At 35.1% G+C, this 12930-nt stretch overlaps 1 protein-coding gene across 5 annotated transcripts in view; it reads right to left on the bottom strand.

The window, feature by feature from the left end:
- Positions 1–12930, bottom strand: part of LOC149785973 (popeye domain-containing protein 3-like) — a 98323-nt gene that overhangs the window by 71131 nt on the left and 14262 nt on the right. For all 5 annotated transcript variants that reach the window (XR_016424849.1, XM_089976235.1, XM_089976234.1 and 2 more), the window contains exon 3: positions 2680–2869. Coding sequence is in view for 4 of the 5 variants with exons in the window: in XM_089976235.1 (XP_089832361.1) it covers positions 2680–2869 (190 nt within the window). In the remaining variant the exon portion in view is untranslated. The remainder of the gene's footprint in view (positions 1–2679; positions 2870–12930) is intronic.

The raw sequence follows: 12930 nt of genomic DNA, 5'->3' as shown, positions 1-12930 counted from the left end.
TAAATCTGAAAGGTCAGGATGATTTCTCATCTGCATAAACCTGAAAGGTCAGGATGATTTCTCAACCGCATACACCTGAAAGTTCAGGATGATTTCTCATCTGCTTAAACCTTAAAGGTCAGGATGATTTCTCAACTGCATACACCAGAAACATCAAGATGAATTCTCATCTGCATAAACCTGAAAGGTCATTATGATTTCTCATTTGCTTAATCTGAAAGGACTGTATGATTTCTCATCTGCATAAACCTGAAAGGTCAGGATGATTTCTCAACTGCATAAACCTGAAAGTTCAGGATGATTTCTCATCTGCATAAACCTGGAAGGTCAGGATGATTTCTCAACCACATACACCTGAAAGTTCAGGATTATTTCTCATCTGAAAAAACTTGAAAGGTCAGGATGATTTCTCAACTGCATACACCAGAAACATCAGGATGATTTCTCATCTGCATAAACCTGAAAGGTCATTATGATTTCTCATTTGCTTAATCTGAAAGGACTGTATGATTTCTCATCTGCATAAACCTGAAAGGTCAGGAAGATTTCTCAACCACAAACACCTGAAAGTTCAGGATGATTTCTCATCTGCATAAACCTGAAAGGTCAGTGTGATTTATCATTTGCATAAACCTGAAATGTCACTGTGATTTATCATATGCATAAACCTGAAAAGTCTGGATGATTTCTGTCAAATGTTAATTTCTACTTGGAGCTTTTTCTGCAAAGTTGTTTGAAGGTTTTTCTCTTTTTCACAAAGGTCATATTTAATGGCAAACTTGTATTAACCAGTATAAAAAGGTCACATTCATTGACCCAATGAATGATCCAGAATATTACCAAACAATGTGTTTTAATATTTAAATCATTGCTAATAATATCAATAATAACAATAATAATAATAATAATAACAATAACAGCAAGAACAACAACAACAATAATAATAATAATAATAATAATAATAATAATAATAATAATAACAATAATAAAAATAATAATATGGACATAGTAAAAGCACATAATCTTGAGAAGCTCTAAGTGCTTTACAATATTAGATAACACATAAAAACAACTCCATATTCAACAGATTGTGCAATGGCATTTGTAAACATGTGGAAGTATTCGCAAAGTGCACAGAGGCCTGTAATGGCAGAAATTATATGACAGAGGCCTGTAATGGCAGAAATTATATGACAGAGGCCTGTAATGGCAGAAATTATATGACAGAGGTCTGTAATGGCAGAAATTATATGACAGAGGCCTGTAATGGCAGAAATTAGATGACAGAGGCCTGTAATGGCAGAAATTAGATGACAGAGGCCTGTAATGGCACAAATTAGATGACAGAGGCCTGTAATGGCACAAATTAGATGACAGAGGCCTGTAATGGCACAAATTATATGGCAAAGGCCTGTAATGGCAGAAATTATATGGCAGAGGCCTGTAATGGCAGAAATTAGATGACAGATGCCTGTAATGGCAGAAATTATATGACAGAGGCCTGTAATGGCAGAAATTATATGACAGGCCTGTAATGGCAGAAATTATATGGCAGAGGCCTGTAATGGTAGAAATTATATGGCAGAGGCCTGTACTGGCAGAAATTAAATGGCAGAGGCCTGTAATGCAGAAATATTAAGATAGAGGCCTGTTATGACAGAAATTCTATGGCAGAGGCCTGTAGTGGCAGAAATTATATGGCAGAGGCCCGTAACAGCAGAAATTATATGGCAGAGGCCAGTAATGGCAGAAATTATATGATGATAAGACAGAGCATGAACTTTCAACTTACATGAGCACCTTGAAGAACTTTCAGCAAGAACTTTCAACTTACATGAACGCCTTGAAGAAGTTTGAGCATGAATGTTCAACGTTTTACAAGTCTTGTTGGTGAAATACAATTGTTATTGCCTCAAGTTGATGCCAATAATTACTCAATGCAGACTTAAAACCTGAATTGGATTTTGTTTATATTTTAGCAGGTTAAGTGAAATTTATACAGGATCAGTAAAATATTTATTATAGTGATCTGGTGAAATAAAAATCCTAGTCTGAAGCCCTGCATTTCTATCAAATTTGAAGAGAACTGGCTCAGCCTTTCAGGAGAAGAAGCTGAAAATGTGTTTCATATAGTTGCTACAGAAGCCACTCCAGACATCTTTTTGATGAAGTATGTCCTGAGAAACATTCCTACAAAGTCTGGTTGTAATTAGTTCAGCTATTTGGGAGTATTAGTCAAAAATACATTTGCAAACCAGTTGTTAAGGAAGCCACACCGCGGTCAGGGTAGTCATTCCATACCCTACTTTGATAGTGCATATCAAATGGGACATTCCTAACAAGGTAAGAAAAAGTTTTATAACTTGGTTGCTAGGAAAGCCACACTGTTGCTTAGGAAACCCCTAGAAACATTCCTAACAAGTTTAATGAAAAAAATTGGCCCGTGTTTTTTTGTGACAGAACTAATAATACTAATATGGATGGATGACACATGATGGAAGATGTACATCGAATGTGGAGCCATACCATAAGTCCACTTGGCTTTATGACCAAGTATGCTTAAAATGACCATCTTAAAGTTATCCATGAACTAAAACAATTAGGTCATTGAATTAGCTAGCTAGTTTCAGCCACCAGTTATTTAACCTTGTTTGCTAGAATGAGATGCTAATGTATTACCTTGAAACTTTCATTGGTTCAAACATGGTGACATAAAGATTTTCAAGCTCCCCAGTGAACTTGATGGGCCTTATGTGGTACATCAAGAAAAGCGTCTGCAGGACATTGACCACCATGAAAGCAAAGTTCCATGAAAATATGTCAGGAGCACAAAGTATAGTCCAGGCCCAGACAGACAGAAGAAGGAATCCTGGGAGAAAACAAAGAGAAAATATGGTTTAATTCTGATATCAATATAAAGCATAGTCCAGGCCCAGACAGACAGAAGAAGGAATCCTAGGAAGAAAACAAAGAGAAAATATGGTTTAATTCTGATATCAATATAAAAGATTAATTTAGATACTGACCTACTACTGTAAATCACCAACATAAATGTACAATTCTTGCAAATTAAGAACACTGTTTATCAGAAAACAGATTGTGCAAATATTTTCACATTAATGTAATAAACGAAAGGTCTAATTGCTTACCTGCCATAAATAACTTGAAAGTTGACCATTTTTACTGAGCAGGCTTATGTAGAATTGCAAGAACAAAACTAAATTTTAATTATTTCTCAAATTTTATATCATTTTCGATTTTGCATACTTTATTATATTTTAATAAAAAATTATTTCCAACCATAAAGGCAAATTTCATTTCTCTTGCTCATAATAATCAAACTATGATCATCAAAAAAACCTATTTACGAAGTCTTATCAGAAATGGGTTTGAAATATTGTATCCATGTTCTCGAGAGATAACAGCTTCTGCCAATCAGATGTTAAAGATTATCTCACTAATATGTACAGATCTAATTTATTATTAATGAAAATGCCCAATGGTTGATACAGCCAATCAAATGTAAGATTATCTCATTAATATGTACAGATCTAATTTATTATTAATGAAGATGCCCAACGGTTGATACAGCCAATCAAATGTAAGATCATCACATTAATATGTACAGATCTAATTTATTATTACTGAAAATGCCCAATGGTTGATACAGCCAGTCAAATGTAAGATCATCACATTAATATGCACAGATCTAATTTATTATTACTGAAAATGCCCAATGATTGATACAGCCAATCAAATGTAAGATTATCTCATTAATATGCACAGATCTAATTTATTATTAATGAAAATGCCCAATGATTGATACAGCCAATCAAATGTAAGATTATCTCATTAATATGCACAGATCTAATTTATTATTAATGAAAATGCCCAATGATTGATACAGCCAATCAAATGTAAGATTATCTCATTAATATGCACAGATCTAATTTATTATTACTGAAAATGCCCAATGGCTGATACAGCCAATCAAATGTAAGATCATCACATTAATATGTACAGATCTAATTTATTATTACTGAAAATGCCCAATGGTTGATACAGCCAGTCAAATGTAAGATCATCACATTAATATGTACAGATCTAATTTATTATTACTGAAAATGCCCAATGGTTGATACAGCCAGTCAAATGTAAGATCATCACATTAATATGTACAGATCTAATTTATTGTTACTGAAAATGCCCAATGATTGATACAGCCAATCAAATGTAAGATCGTCATATTAATATGTACAGATCCCAATATGGCTAATCAGATACAATACAAGATTATATCACTGATATGCATGAATCTTGCTAAACATCATAATGAACTGACACCTTTATCAAATTAGCATATTTTTACAATTATCAAATTAGCATATTTTTATAATTATCAAATTAGCATATTTTTCTGATCCAAATCCAATTTAAAAAAATTTACTTTTTGGAGTGGTAAAATCTCAGTATGTCAGATGTAAGATTACCTCATAAATATACACACTGGTCTCACTCATAATAAGACACCCAACATCTTGATAATAACAGCCTACTTACAGAGTTTGATCAAATACAGGTCAGAAATACATGTCATGTGGTAAGAACCTCAGACAATGAAATATCAAGATCCATGTGCACCAAATGGTAAAAACTCAAATCAAATAAATAATTACTCAAAAAAACTTTCCAATGCTCTGGAATATATTCTAGTAGAGATTAGAAATGACCACTCAATTTTTTTCTTCTAAATTCAATATATTCAGTGGCTTTAGAGATGTAGTTAAAATGAGAATGAAAAAAATTGTGTTTGTATTCATGATTAACAAACTGTACTATCCGTCTATTTGGCACTAACTACATGTATATTAACGTTGTGGTTTTATATGTATGTCCATGGGAGGGAGAGAAAGGAAAGAATTAAATATATTGTTGCATATGCCATATATGTGATTCTAATGATGGTAGGGCAAAAAGGTCATTTTAAAAGCTGTCTACAACGAATACTGATTTATAGTTGGATACTAAAGTTTTGTAAAAAAAAATTTTAACATTATTTAAAAAATTACAAAATGATTTTTTTTACATAGTCCATTCTTACACTACAAAATCCAGTCAGTGAAGGAAACTAAAAGTGAATGCAGATTTTTTGTAAAACAAAAACTTCGCAGTGAACAATACACTGACTGGTGTTCATTCATTATTACTGTAACATTTACTGTCAGAATCTGATTCCTGTTCAAATAGACTGTTTTATTATGCAGAGTATATATTATAAGAAAAAAACTAAAATCCACTTTTTTCTTTTTAAACCACTTGAAATGTTAAATGTACATTGATAAAAAAATCTACTGGTTTAGAAGCCAATTTACTTATCTAAATTTGTAAATCTACTCTGATGTTCTGGTTCCATCTCATGTATGGTATACCACTCTGCTATGTATACTGTATATACTCATGTATGGTATACCACTCTGCTATGTATACTGTATATACTCATGTATGGTATACCACTCTGCTATGTATACTGTATATACTCATGTATGGTATACCACTCTGCTATGTATACTGTATATACTCATGTATGGTATACCACTCTGCTATGTATACTGTATATATTCATAAGTCGAGTCCAGCTGCAAACTGCAAAGATCCAGATCATCTGTCACACAATGTGCTGGCAGACCTGGGTCTGTGCAGTTTATAAGGAGTAATCAGTAAAACAAATAACAAAGACCCTGATCTGCAGGCACATTATGTTATGGCAGATCTGGATCTTTGCTGTGAGTATATATGTGTATCTATCTGGATATAAAAATGTTACTTTGTATCAAGGGCCTCATGGTTTGTACAAGGGTTAGTATTAGACACCTCATTAATATGTAGGGAGGGGATGGGGGGGGCGTAAAACTAACTTAAATGATGTACCACTAACCTGTTGCTATTGCATAGCTGGTACTTTTCCTTGGAGGAAAATACCCTGACCATATTTCAAAATGCTTGTCCTCCCAGTATGCTTAACCAAAAGATACCAGAACTATGGACCATCTCTTTGCACACCCTGCACATTCTTGCCCATGCATATTGCCACTTGATTCTTTTCAAGGGAGGAGCATGACTTAGAGGGACATCAGTGTGAGGTGGGTCAGTGAGAGATCCTGGTAATAGTGACAGGATTCTGGCAATAGTGACAGTATTACATAATACAAATTAGTTCCCTTCGAAAATACTACATTTTAAAATCTGTAATACCATACCTGTTGCAACTGCATAGCTGAATTTATCAGTTTGGTGGGAGGCTGATGACTCCACAACTGGCAAATAAGAAAAAACAGATGGATAACTCACCCTCATTTTGAAACACATGGAATAACTCACCCTCAATGAAACACATGGATAGCTCACCCTCACTGAAACACATGGATAACTGACCCTCATTGAAACACATGGATAACTCACCCTCACTGAAACACATGGATAACTTACCCTCACTGAAACACATGGATAACTCACCCTCATTGAAACACATAGATAACTCACCCTCATTGAAACACATGGATAATTCACCCTCATTGAAACACATGGATAGCTCACCCCTCATTGAAACACATGGATAACTCACCCTCAATGAAACACATGGAATAACTCACCCTCACTGAAACACATGGATAACTCACCCTCAATGAAGAGCAGGAGGCTACTGCAGGATGGAATCTGCATGGGTCACTTTTTGAGCAATGATGACTGGGCTCAGTGAGAAAATACCTTCACTTTGATGGGTTAACAAGCACAGGTAAAAGGAGGAGAAAGCAGTATGAGAGTGTCATAATGTGGCCTTCATCAAATCCTCCAAAGATAAATGAGTTAAATTAATATTTAACATTTTAACCCATGAGGCAGCAATGGCTTGAATGTAATGGGCTATGATTTTCATGAAAGACAGGTTCCTATTGGTAAGGGACTAGTAAGATCTCTTGATAGTTAATGCAATCCATCTAGAAATGGTGGAAGCTGAAATATTAGTTGAACTATTATTGGAGAAGAATAGACATTTCCTACTCTTCCTTCTCTCTCTAGAGGCTGCCAAATAAAAATGTAGCCCAAAGTGGACACTAAAGTCTATCTTGATTATCCCCTGCACTGATATGACTGAGACTAGGGATCTCAAATGGAAGTGGAACAAATGACAGAATTTGTGTTTTTGTTATTTAAAAAACCTGGTTGGCAGATAGAAGCTGGCTCATAATTTCCAATGAACCTTATACATCTCTGCTCCATAGATAGGGCATGAAGCTTACTCCTTTGTCTCACAACCACTTAGATGATCAAGATAACCATCATGAAGGTAAGGTTCTCAAAGGAAGCTTCACCCAAAGTTTCATAGGGGTGTTTATTATGAGTCTACAAGACACAGGTCTACTGTGGAATTCAAGGTCCCCAGCAGAGAGAGAAAAAGACAAGCTGACAACGTGGTCTTTACTTTCAGTGTCTCAAAACAGGGACAAGATCATGTCTATCCCAAAAGACATGCACCTGGGAAAGGGCCAATCATTTTGCTGCACATGAAAGGTCCAACATCCAATAGGAATTTATAGGGATAATGGAGTTGAGGGAGATGCCAATGATTACCTTCTATCAGCTGATTCCCAGTCCCCTGTGGAATAAAACAGCAGTCTGGAGAGAGGGGTGAATCTGACTGATCCCTATCACCATATTGTAGGAGCTCCACAAACCAGTGTCCAGTCACTGGGCAAAGACCCATGAGGCAAATCAGATCTCTAGGAAGACCATTCCCCTGGTTTAATTAACTTAAATTTTAGAGCTCTTCCTTTGCAGAAGAGGAGCTAGGTTCCATTGTTGACAGTATGCCCTTGGGGACTGAAAGGGTGCTGTTCCCAACTTTATAGGATGGGTTGTACCACACTGACATGTGGGCCAGTAGAGGGTACTGTTCCTCTTCACCCTCTGCTTCTGGACAAGAGAGGGTGCTGCTTCTCCCTCTTTGGTGGGTGTGACTCACTATCAACCCATTTATAACCTCCCATGGGAAGGGGTCTACTAACCTAAGAGTCTCCAGGGAGACTTGAGTAATACTTCTATGAGACTCGAAAATGAGAACCCAGAAAATTCTAAAGGTGACAAGGAAGAACCTTCTTCCAAACTTTACTGGTCTATGCTTGGCACAATCCCAGACCTCATCTGACCAAAGGCTGCAGAAAGGACAACTATCTATCCTCTCACAGCATGTGCTGTATAAGCAAGTGGTGTGTGTGTTGGATATTTCCTGTGACCATACTCACCCTCACCCTTCACATTTTTTTTTTGTGAAAGAAAACTGAAACGTATATTTTTATACAAAAAAGATCTTCTATGTAACTAAAAGTAAACACAAGGTAATGTTTGACTAAAATTTACATTAATATAATAATTTCAGAAAGAAATCACCTTACTACTGTGTTTTCACAGATTTAATGCAACAAAGGAAAGGATGTAAAGCTTTGTGCAGAAAAAAATAATCAAGTCAACCAGGCTTAATGAAAGCTAGGGGCTCTTGTAGGTTACAATTGCTATTAACAATAATGTAAAATATCAAGGTGAGTTATCCAAGACTGATAATGAAAAGGAACCTGTATTCGATAAGTAAGCACAAGATTGTTATATATATCTATTATTTTTGTAACTTTTATTAATGACTGTAAATTGTAGTAATTGTTTATAGCTAAATTCTGTATAGGTTCTATTATTAAGATATTAAGAGTGTAGATTGTGTAGGATCTATAAAATGTGAGCTTAATTAGGTGCTTACAATTAATAATAATAATAATAATAATAATAACAATAACAATAATAATAATAATAATAATAATAATGCTTTATTTATAGAGGGTGACTCATTACTCAAGGACTATTCTCCCTTGAGGCCCTCTTAAGGAGAGTATAACAATGCACATTACATGATAGTGAAGGTAGCAATAATTACTGTTTATTTTAAGATGTTTAGTATTAAAATACTAAATTCCATTATCTATTAGAAACACATACATGCTCATGATATCTCTTCTTAAATACTCTAATATTTTCAGCAGATTTTACATGTAGTGGAAGCTTATTCCACAGAACTGTACCAGAGTATTGGAAGCTCTTTTTAAATTGCTCTGTTCTTGGTTTTGGTGCTAGAAGGTTTCCATGTGATATTGATCTCAAACTGTATTGTGTTGAAAAAGCCCTGAATAAGTCCTGAAGATACTCTGGTGCAGTTCCATGTAGACTTTTATATAAAAGAACTGCCTTGTGAAAATCTATCCTGTCATAAATTGTGTACCATTTGAGTTCTGTAAATAATGCTTTTGAGGGATGTGATAATGATAATAATAATAGTGAAATCTGTTGTTTGGGGTTGTTTCCCATTGGACAGGTCAGGTAGGTGTTTTCTTAGATGAATTATTTCCCATTGGATAGGTTAGGTCCTGTGGGTTCTCTATCATGTGGGAGATTGCATTACGGGTATGTCATTTAGCAGTAGCAGTAAAATGCATGTTTCACCTCTTACACCAGTACAACAATATTTTCATTTTTATTTCTTGTGTTGTTGCAACATCAAGTCTACAGTTATATTTTATGTGGTGCTTAGATATTATCTGAAAGGAAACATTTGTTTATATTAGTCATTGGAACTACAAGGTGCTCATTGGACTATAATTTTATTCTGGTACTAATATGAATAATTATTCAAAGAAGTTCTGTACAATGACATTTTGATACAACAGTGCTTTTGGCAGACCTGTACATTCAAGGATTGAAACTCGTTCATAACATTTGATTCTTTTGGACTTGAATATAAGTTTTTAGTATTATAATGGATTCACGTCATAATACTACAAGTTGGTGTTCATTTTTCATTTTGTAACTTTGATAATTTAATTTTTTGTTAAAATCTACCTACTGTAGCTTGTTGTTTTCGCCATTTTCTGTTACTTAGTATATGACCAATGAATCATCCCAATGGTACTATACGAAGTTAAAAAGTAGTGTGTGGCCTGTTTTCTAGATACAAAGATAGTTTAATTCATGATGAAGGTAACATGAATTAAATGATTCATAATGGAAAAAGATGAGTTTTTCTCAGTATGTGTAAGAATAAAGAAAAATTAAACAAAATACCTATTCTTATCTAGTAAATGCACAACCAAATTTGAATCACTAAGAACCTGTGTAAAAGGAAAATGCTAATCTGTATATCTTGTGTATGGAATAAATTCTAACAACTCTCAAGAGATCATAAATCAAATGAGATAAAACTCAATCAGGAGTCTTTTCCTAGCCTTTGCAAAGAAATAGTAAATTCACTGGGTGACCCAGAAAGCAATGACAAATCTTCAATGTAAATAATGTAGACATCACAACAAGTCAACTGAGAAAAGGGGGTTGGGCAGCAGGCATGGGAAGGAACATGTGGGGTGTCCCAGAGGTGATCCAGTGTTCTGGAATCTTCTGGTTTACCCTAATCGGAGGATGAATTTTCTTCATATGGCTGGGGTGTTTTCCTCCCAGAATGCAATAGCAGTAGGTATGGTATTCCTGATAATAACGTGTAAAATCGATCTCTTCCTCATAAATTCATTTGATATCTTGACAATACAAGCCTTACCAAGAATGACAAAAATCGGATTACGGATGCTACTGTGTTGACAAGTTCAGCAAATCATAGTATGCAAGGATCTTATTCATAACTGTACATTTTCATGATTTAAGTATATTTACCCATTCGGATCAAAATACAGGTACAGTGGAACCCCGCTATAACGCGATGATCGGGGTCCATAAAATCGGATCGCGTTAAAAGCGGGGTCGCGTTAATGCGGGGTTTTACAATATTTAACTTTTTTTCCGAGAACATATACGTGTATACATGTACAATGATCAAAAGTCGGCTTATCATCAGATGAATATTAACTGGAATGCATTAATTAAGATATATTCAAAATAATCGATGGCTAATATATTTATAGGTTATTACTGTGCATTAAAAACATTTACTAATTTTTATTTGTTTGAACGATAATACAGATTGACCGATAATACCAGACTATCGCTATATCATGAAAAGTGTATCAACACCGTATGCTACCGTGCCGTCGTGGCATGCAGTTCATCCATAATGGATGTAATTTCATTGAAAATCGTACAGATTTAAAATATTCAATAATTTTGTAATAGTCTGAATTCATCGTGTAAAATATAGGATGAACAAAATATTGAAACCATTTACTTGCCGTCTGATATCGTACAGTCATTGCATGCAGCTATTCCCGGGTCTACATACAGTGTCTGTACAAATTTCATACCGCTAAAATTTTATCATATGCGACAACTGCAAGAATAATTAACAATCAACGCATGATTTCAGCGTGCAAATAACTTTTATTTCAGATTTTGTGAACATCAAAAGAAACATGTGAAAACTGCTAAATTAATCGTTGCGCAAAGTGCAAAGTCAGTGTGGTTCCAAATTTAAATTTCATCATTTCTTGAAAAATATATCCAATGACGTTTGCTTCTTTGCTGCGAACTGTTGGGTTCTAGCAAAGTCAAGAATGTTTCTTAATTGAAGGACTTTGACGCTGTCAACATCTTGTGTTTCCAGCCACCTTAAACTTGCTTCTAAATGTACTACTGCTTCAGACACTTTTGGTGGGGGAGTTGGGGTGCCATCGTCATCGTTATCATTATCGTCCTGGTTTCAGGTTCTGATTGTGCAGCTTCATTCTTCCTGCTGACATTTGTAACAATTTCGTCATCTGATATGTGTTCGTATATAGGGCAGATGTCATCTACTGAATACCAGTTAAGGATATCATGATGACTGTGCTCGTATTTTTTGAGTGCTTCTTCTGCTAAACGTACGTCGTCTTCAGTGAATCCTGTAAATTCAAGCTCATCGTCACTATCATTTTGTGTCGAGGGCGTAAAAGCTGGCCCAAGACCCTTTATCCAGCATCGTTCAATGCAGCGTGCAGTGATAGCATCCCAGGCTTTACCTCCAAGGTGACATACTTCTTTTAAGTTGAGTAATGCCAATGATGTGTCGACGGATGCGTTATTATCTGCTACCATTCCCTTTATCATTTCACGGCGATAATTTTGTTTAAATATGGAAATTATGCCTTGGTCAAGTGGCTGGATTTCTGACGTAGTGTTTTTCGGGAGGTACGAAACTTTGATCTTGCCATCACTGCTGACAAGATTTTCCGCTGGGGGGTGGGCAGGGCAATTATCCAGCAGGAGGAGAGCTTTTTCCTCCAGCTTGAGTTTTCGTAAATGAGCCCGAACATCTGGAACGAATGTTTTGTGAAACCAGTCGTCAAATATGGTGGGGCGCGTTATAGCGGGGTTCCACTGTATGTACAGTAGTATTAGAGTTTAAGTGCACATCAACACAATAATAGCTATCAAAATAATTTCTGGAGTGGTAACAGCCAATGTAATGTATTATCACCTTACTATGCATGGACCAAACTCATTATCCAACTTGTACAATATATGATCATATAAGCTTATATTCTATGCCTAATTAAGAAGCATATAATTAGCCAGTTGTATCTTGAACAAGCTGACTTAGCTGAATTTGTAAAATAAATAAACAAACATAAAACACTAAAATTCAAACACAGACCATACTGGACTGAAAATGATAAAGCATAAGCAGAAATACTGAAAAACAGTAGTAATGCTAAATTGTAGTCCTAAAGAAATCTTATATCAGGGCCACTCTTGTATTTTAAGAGACCTGTCTATTGGACTTGTTGAAAAAATATATAATTTGCTTGTGCTGTAATAAATGGAAATTTATTTTAAACTTGTTAAAAGATGAATAAATTATTAATATTTGGTACCATGTATACCATGGTACCATTATGAAGATAGCCTACT

Source organism: Sinohyriopsis cumingii, chromosome 12 (genome assembly GCF_028554795.1).
Source record: "Sinohyriopsis cumingii isolate HCF-2022 chromosome 12, ASM2855479v2, whole genome shotgun sequence".
In the NCBI taxonomy this organism is placed as follows: Eukaryota; Metazoa; Mollusca; class Bivalvia; order Unionida; family Unionidae; genus Sinohyriopsis; species Sinohyriopsis cumingii.
The sequence above is the reverse complement of the archived record's forward strand: the minus strand, read 5'-3'. Positions and strand labels throughout refer to the sequence as shown.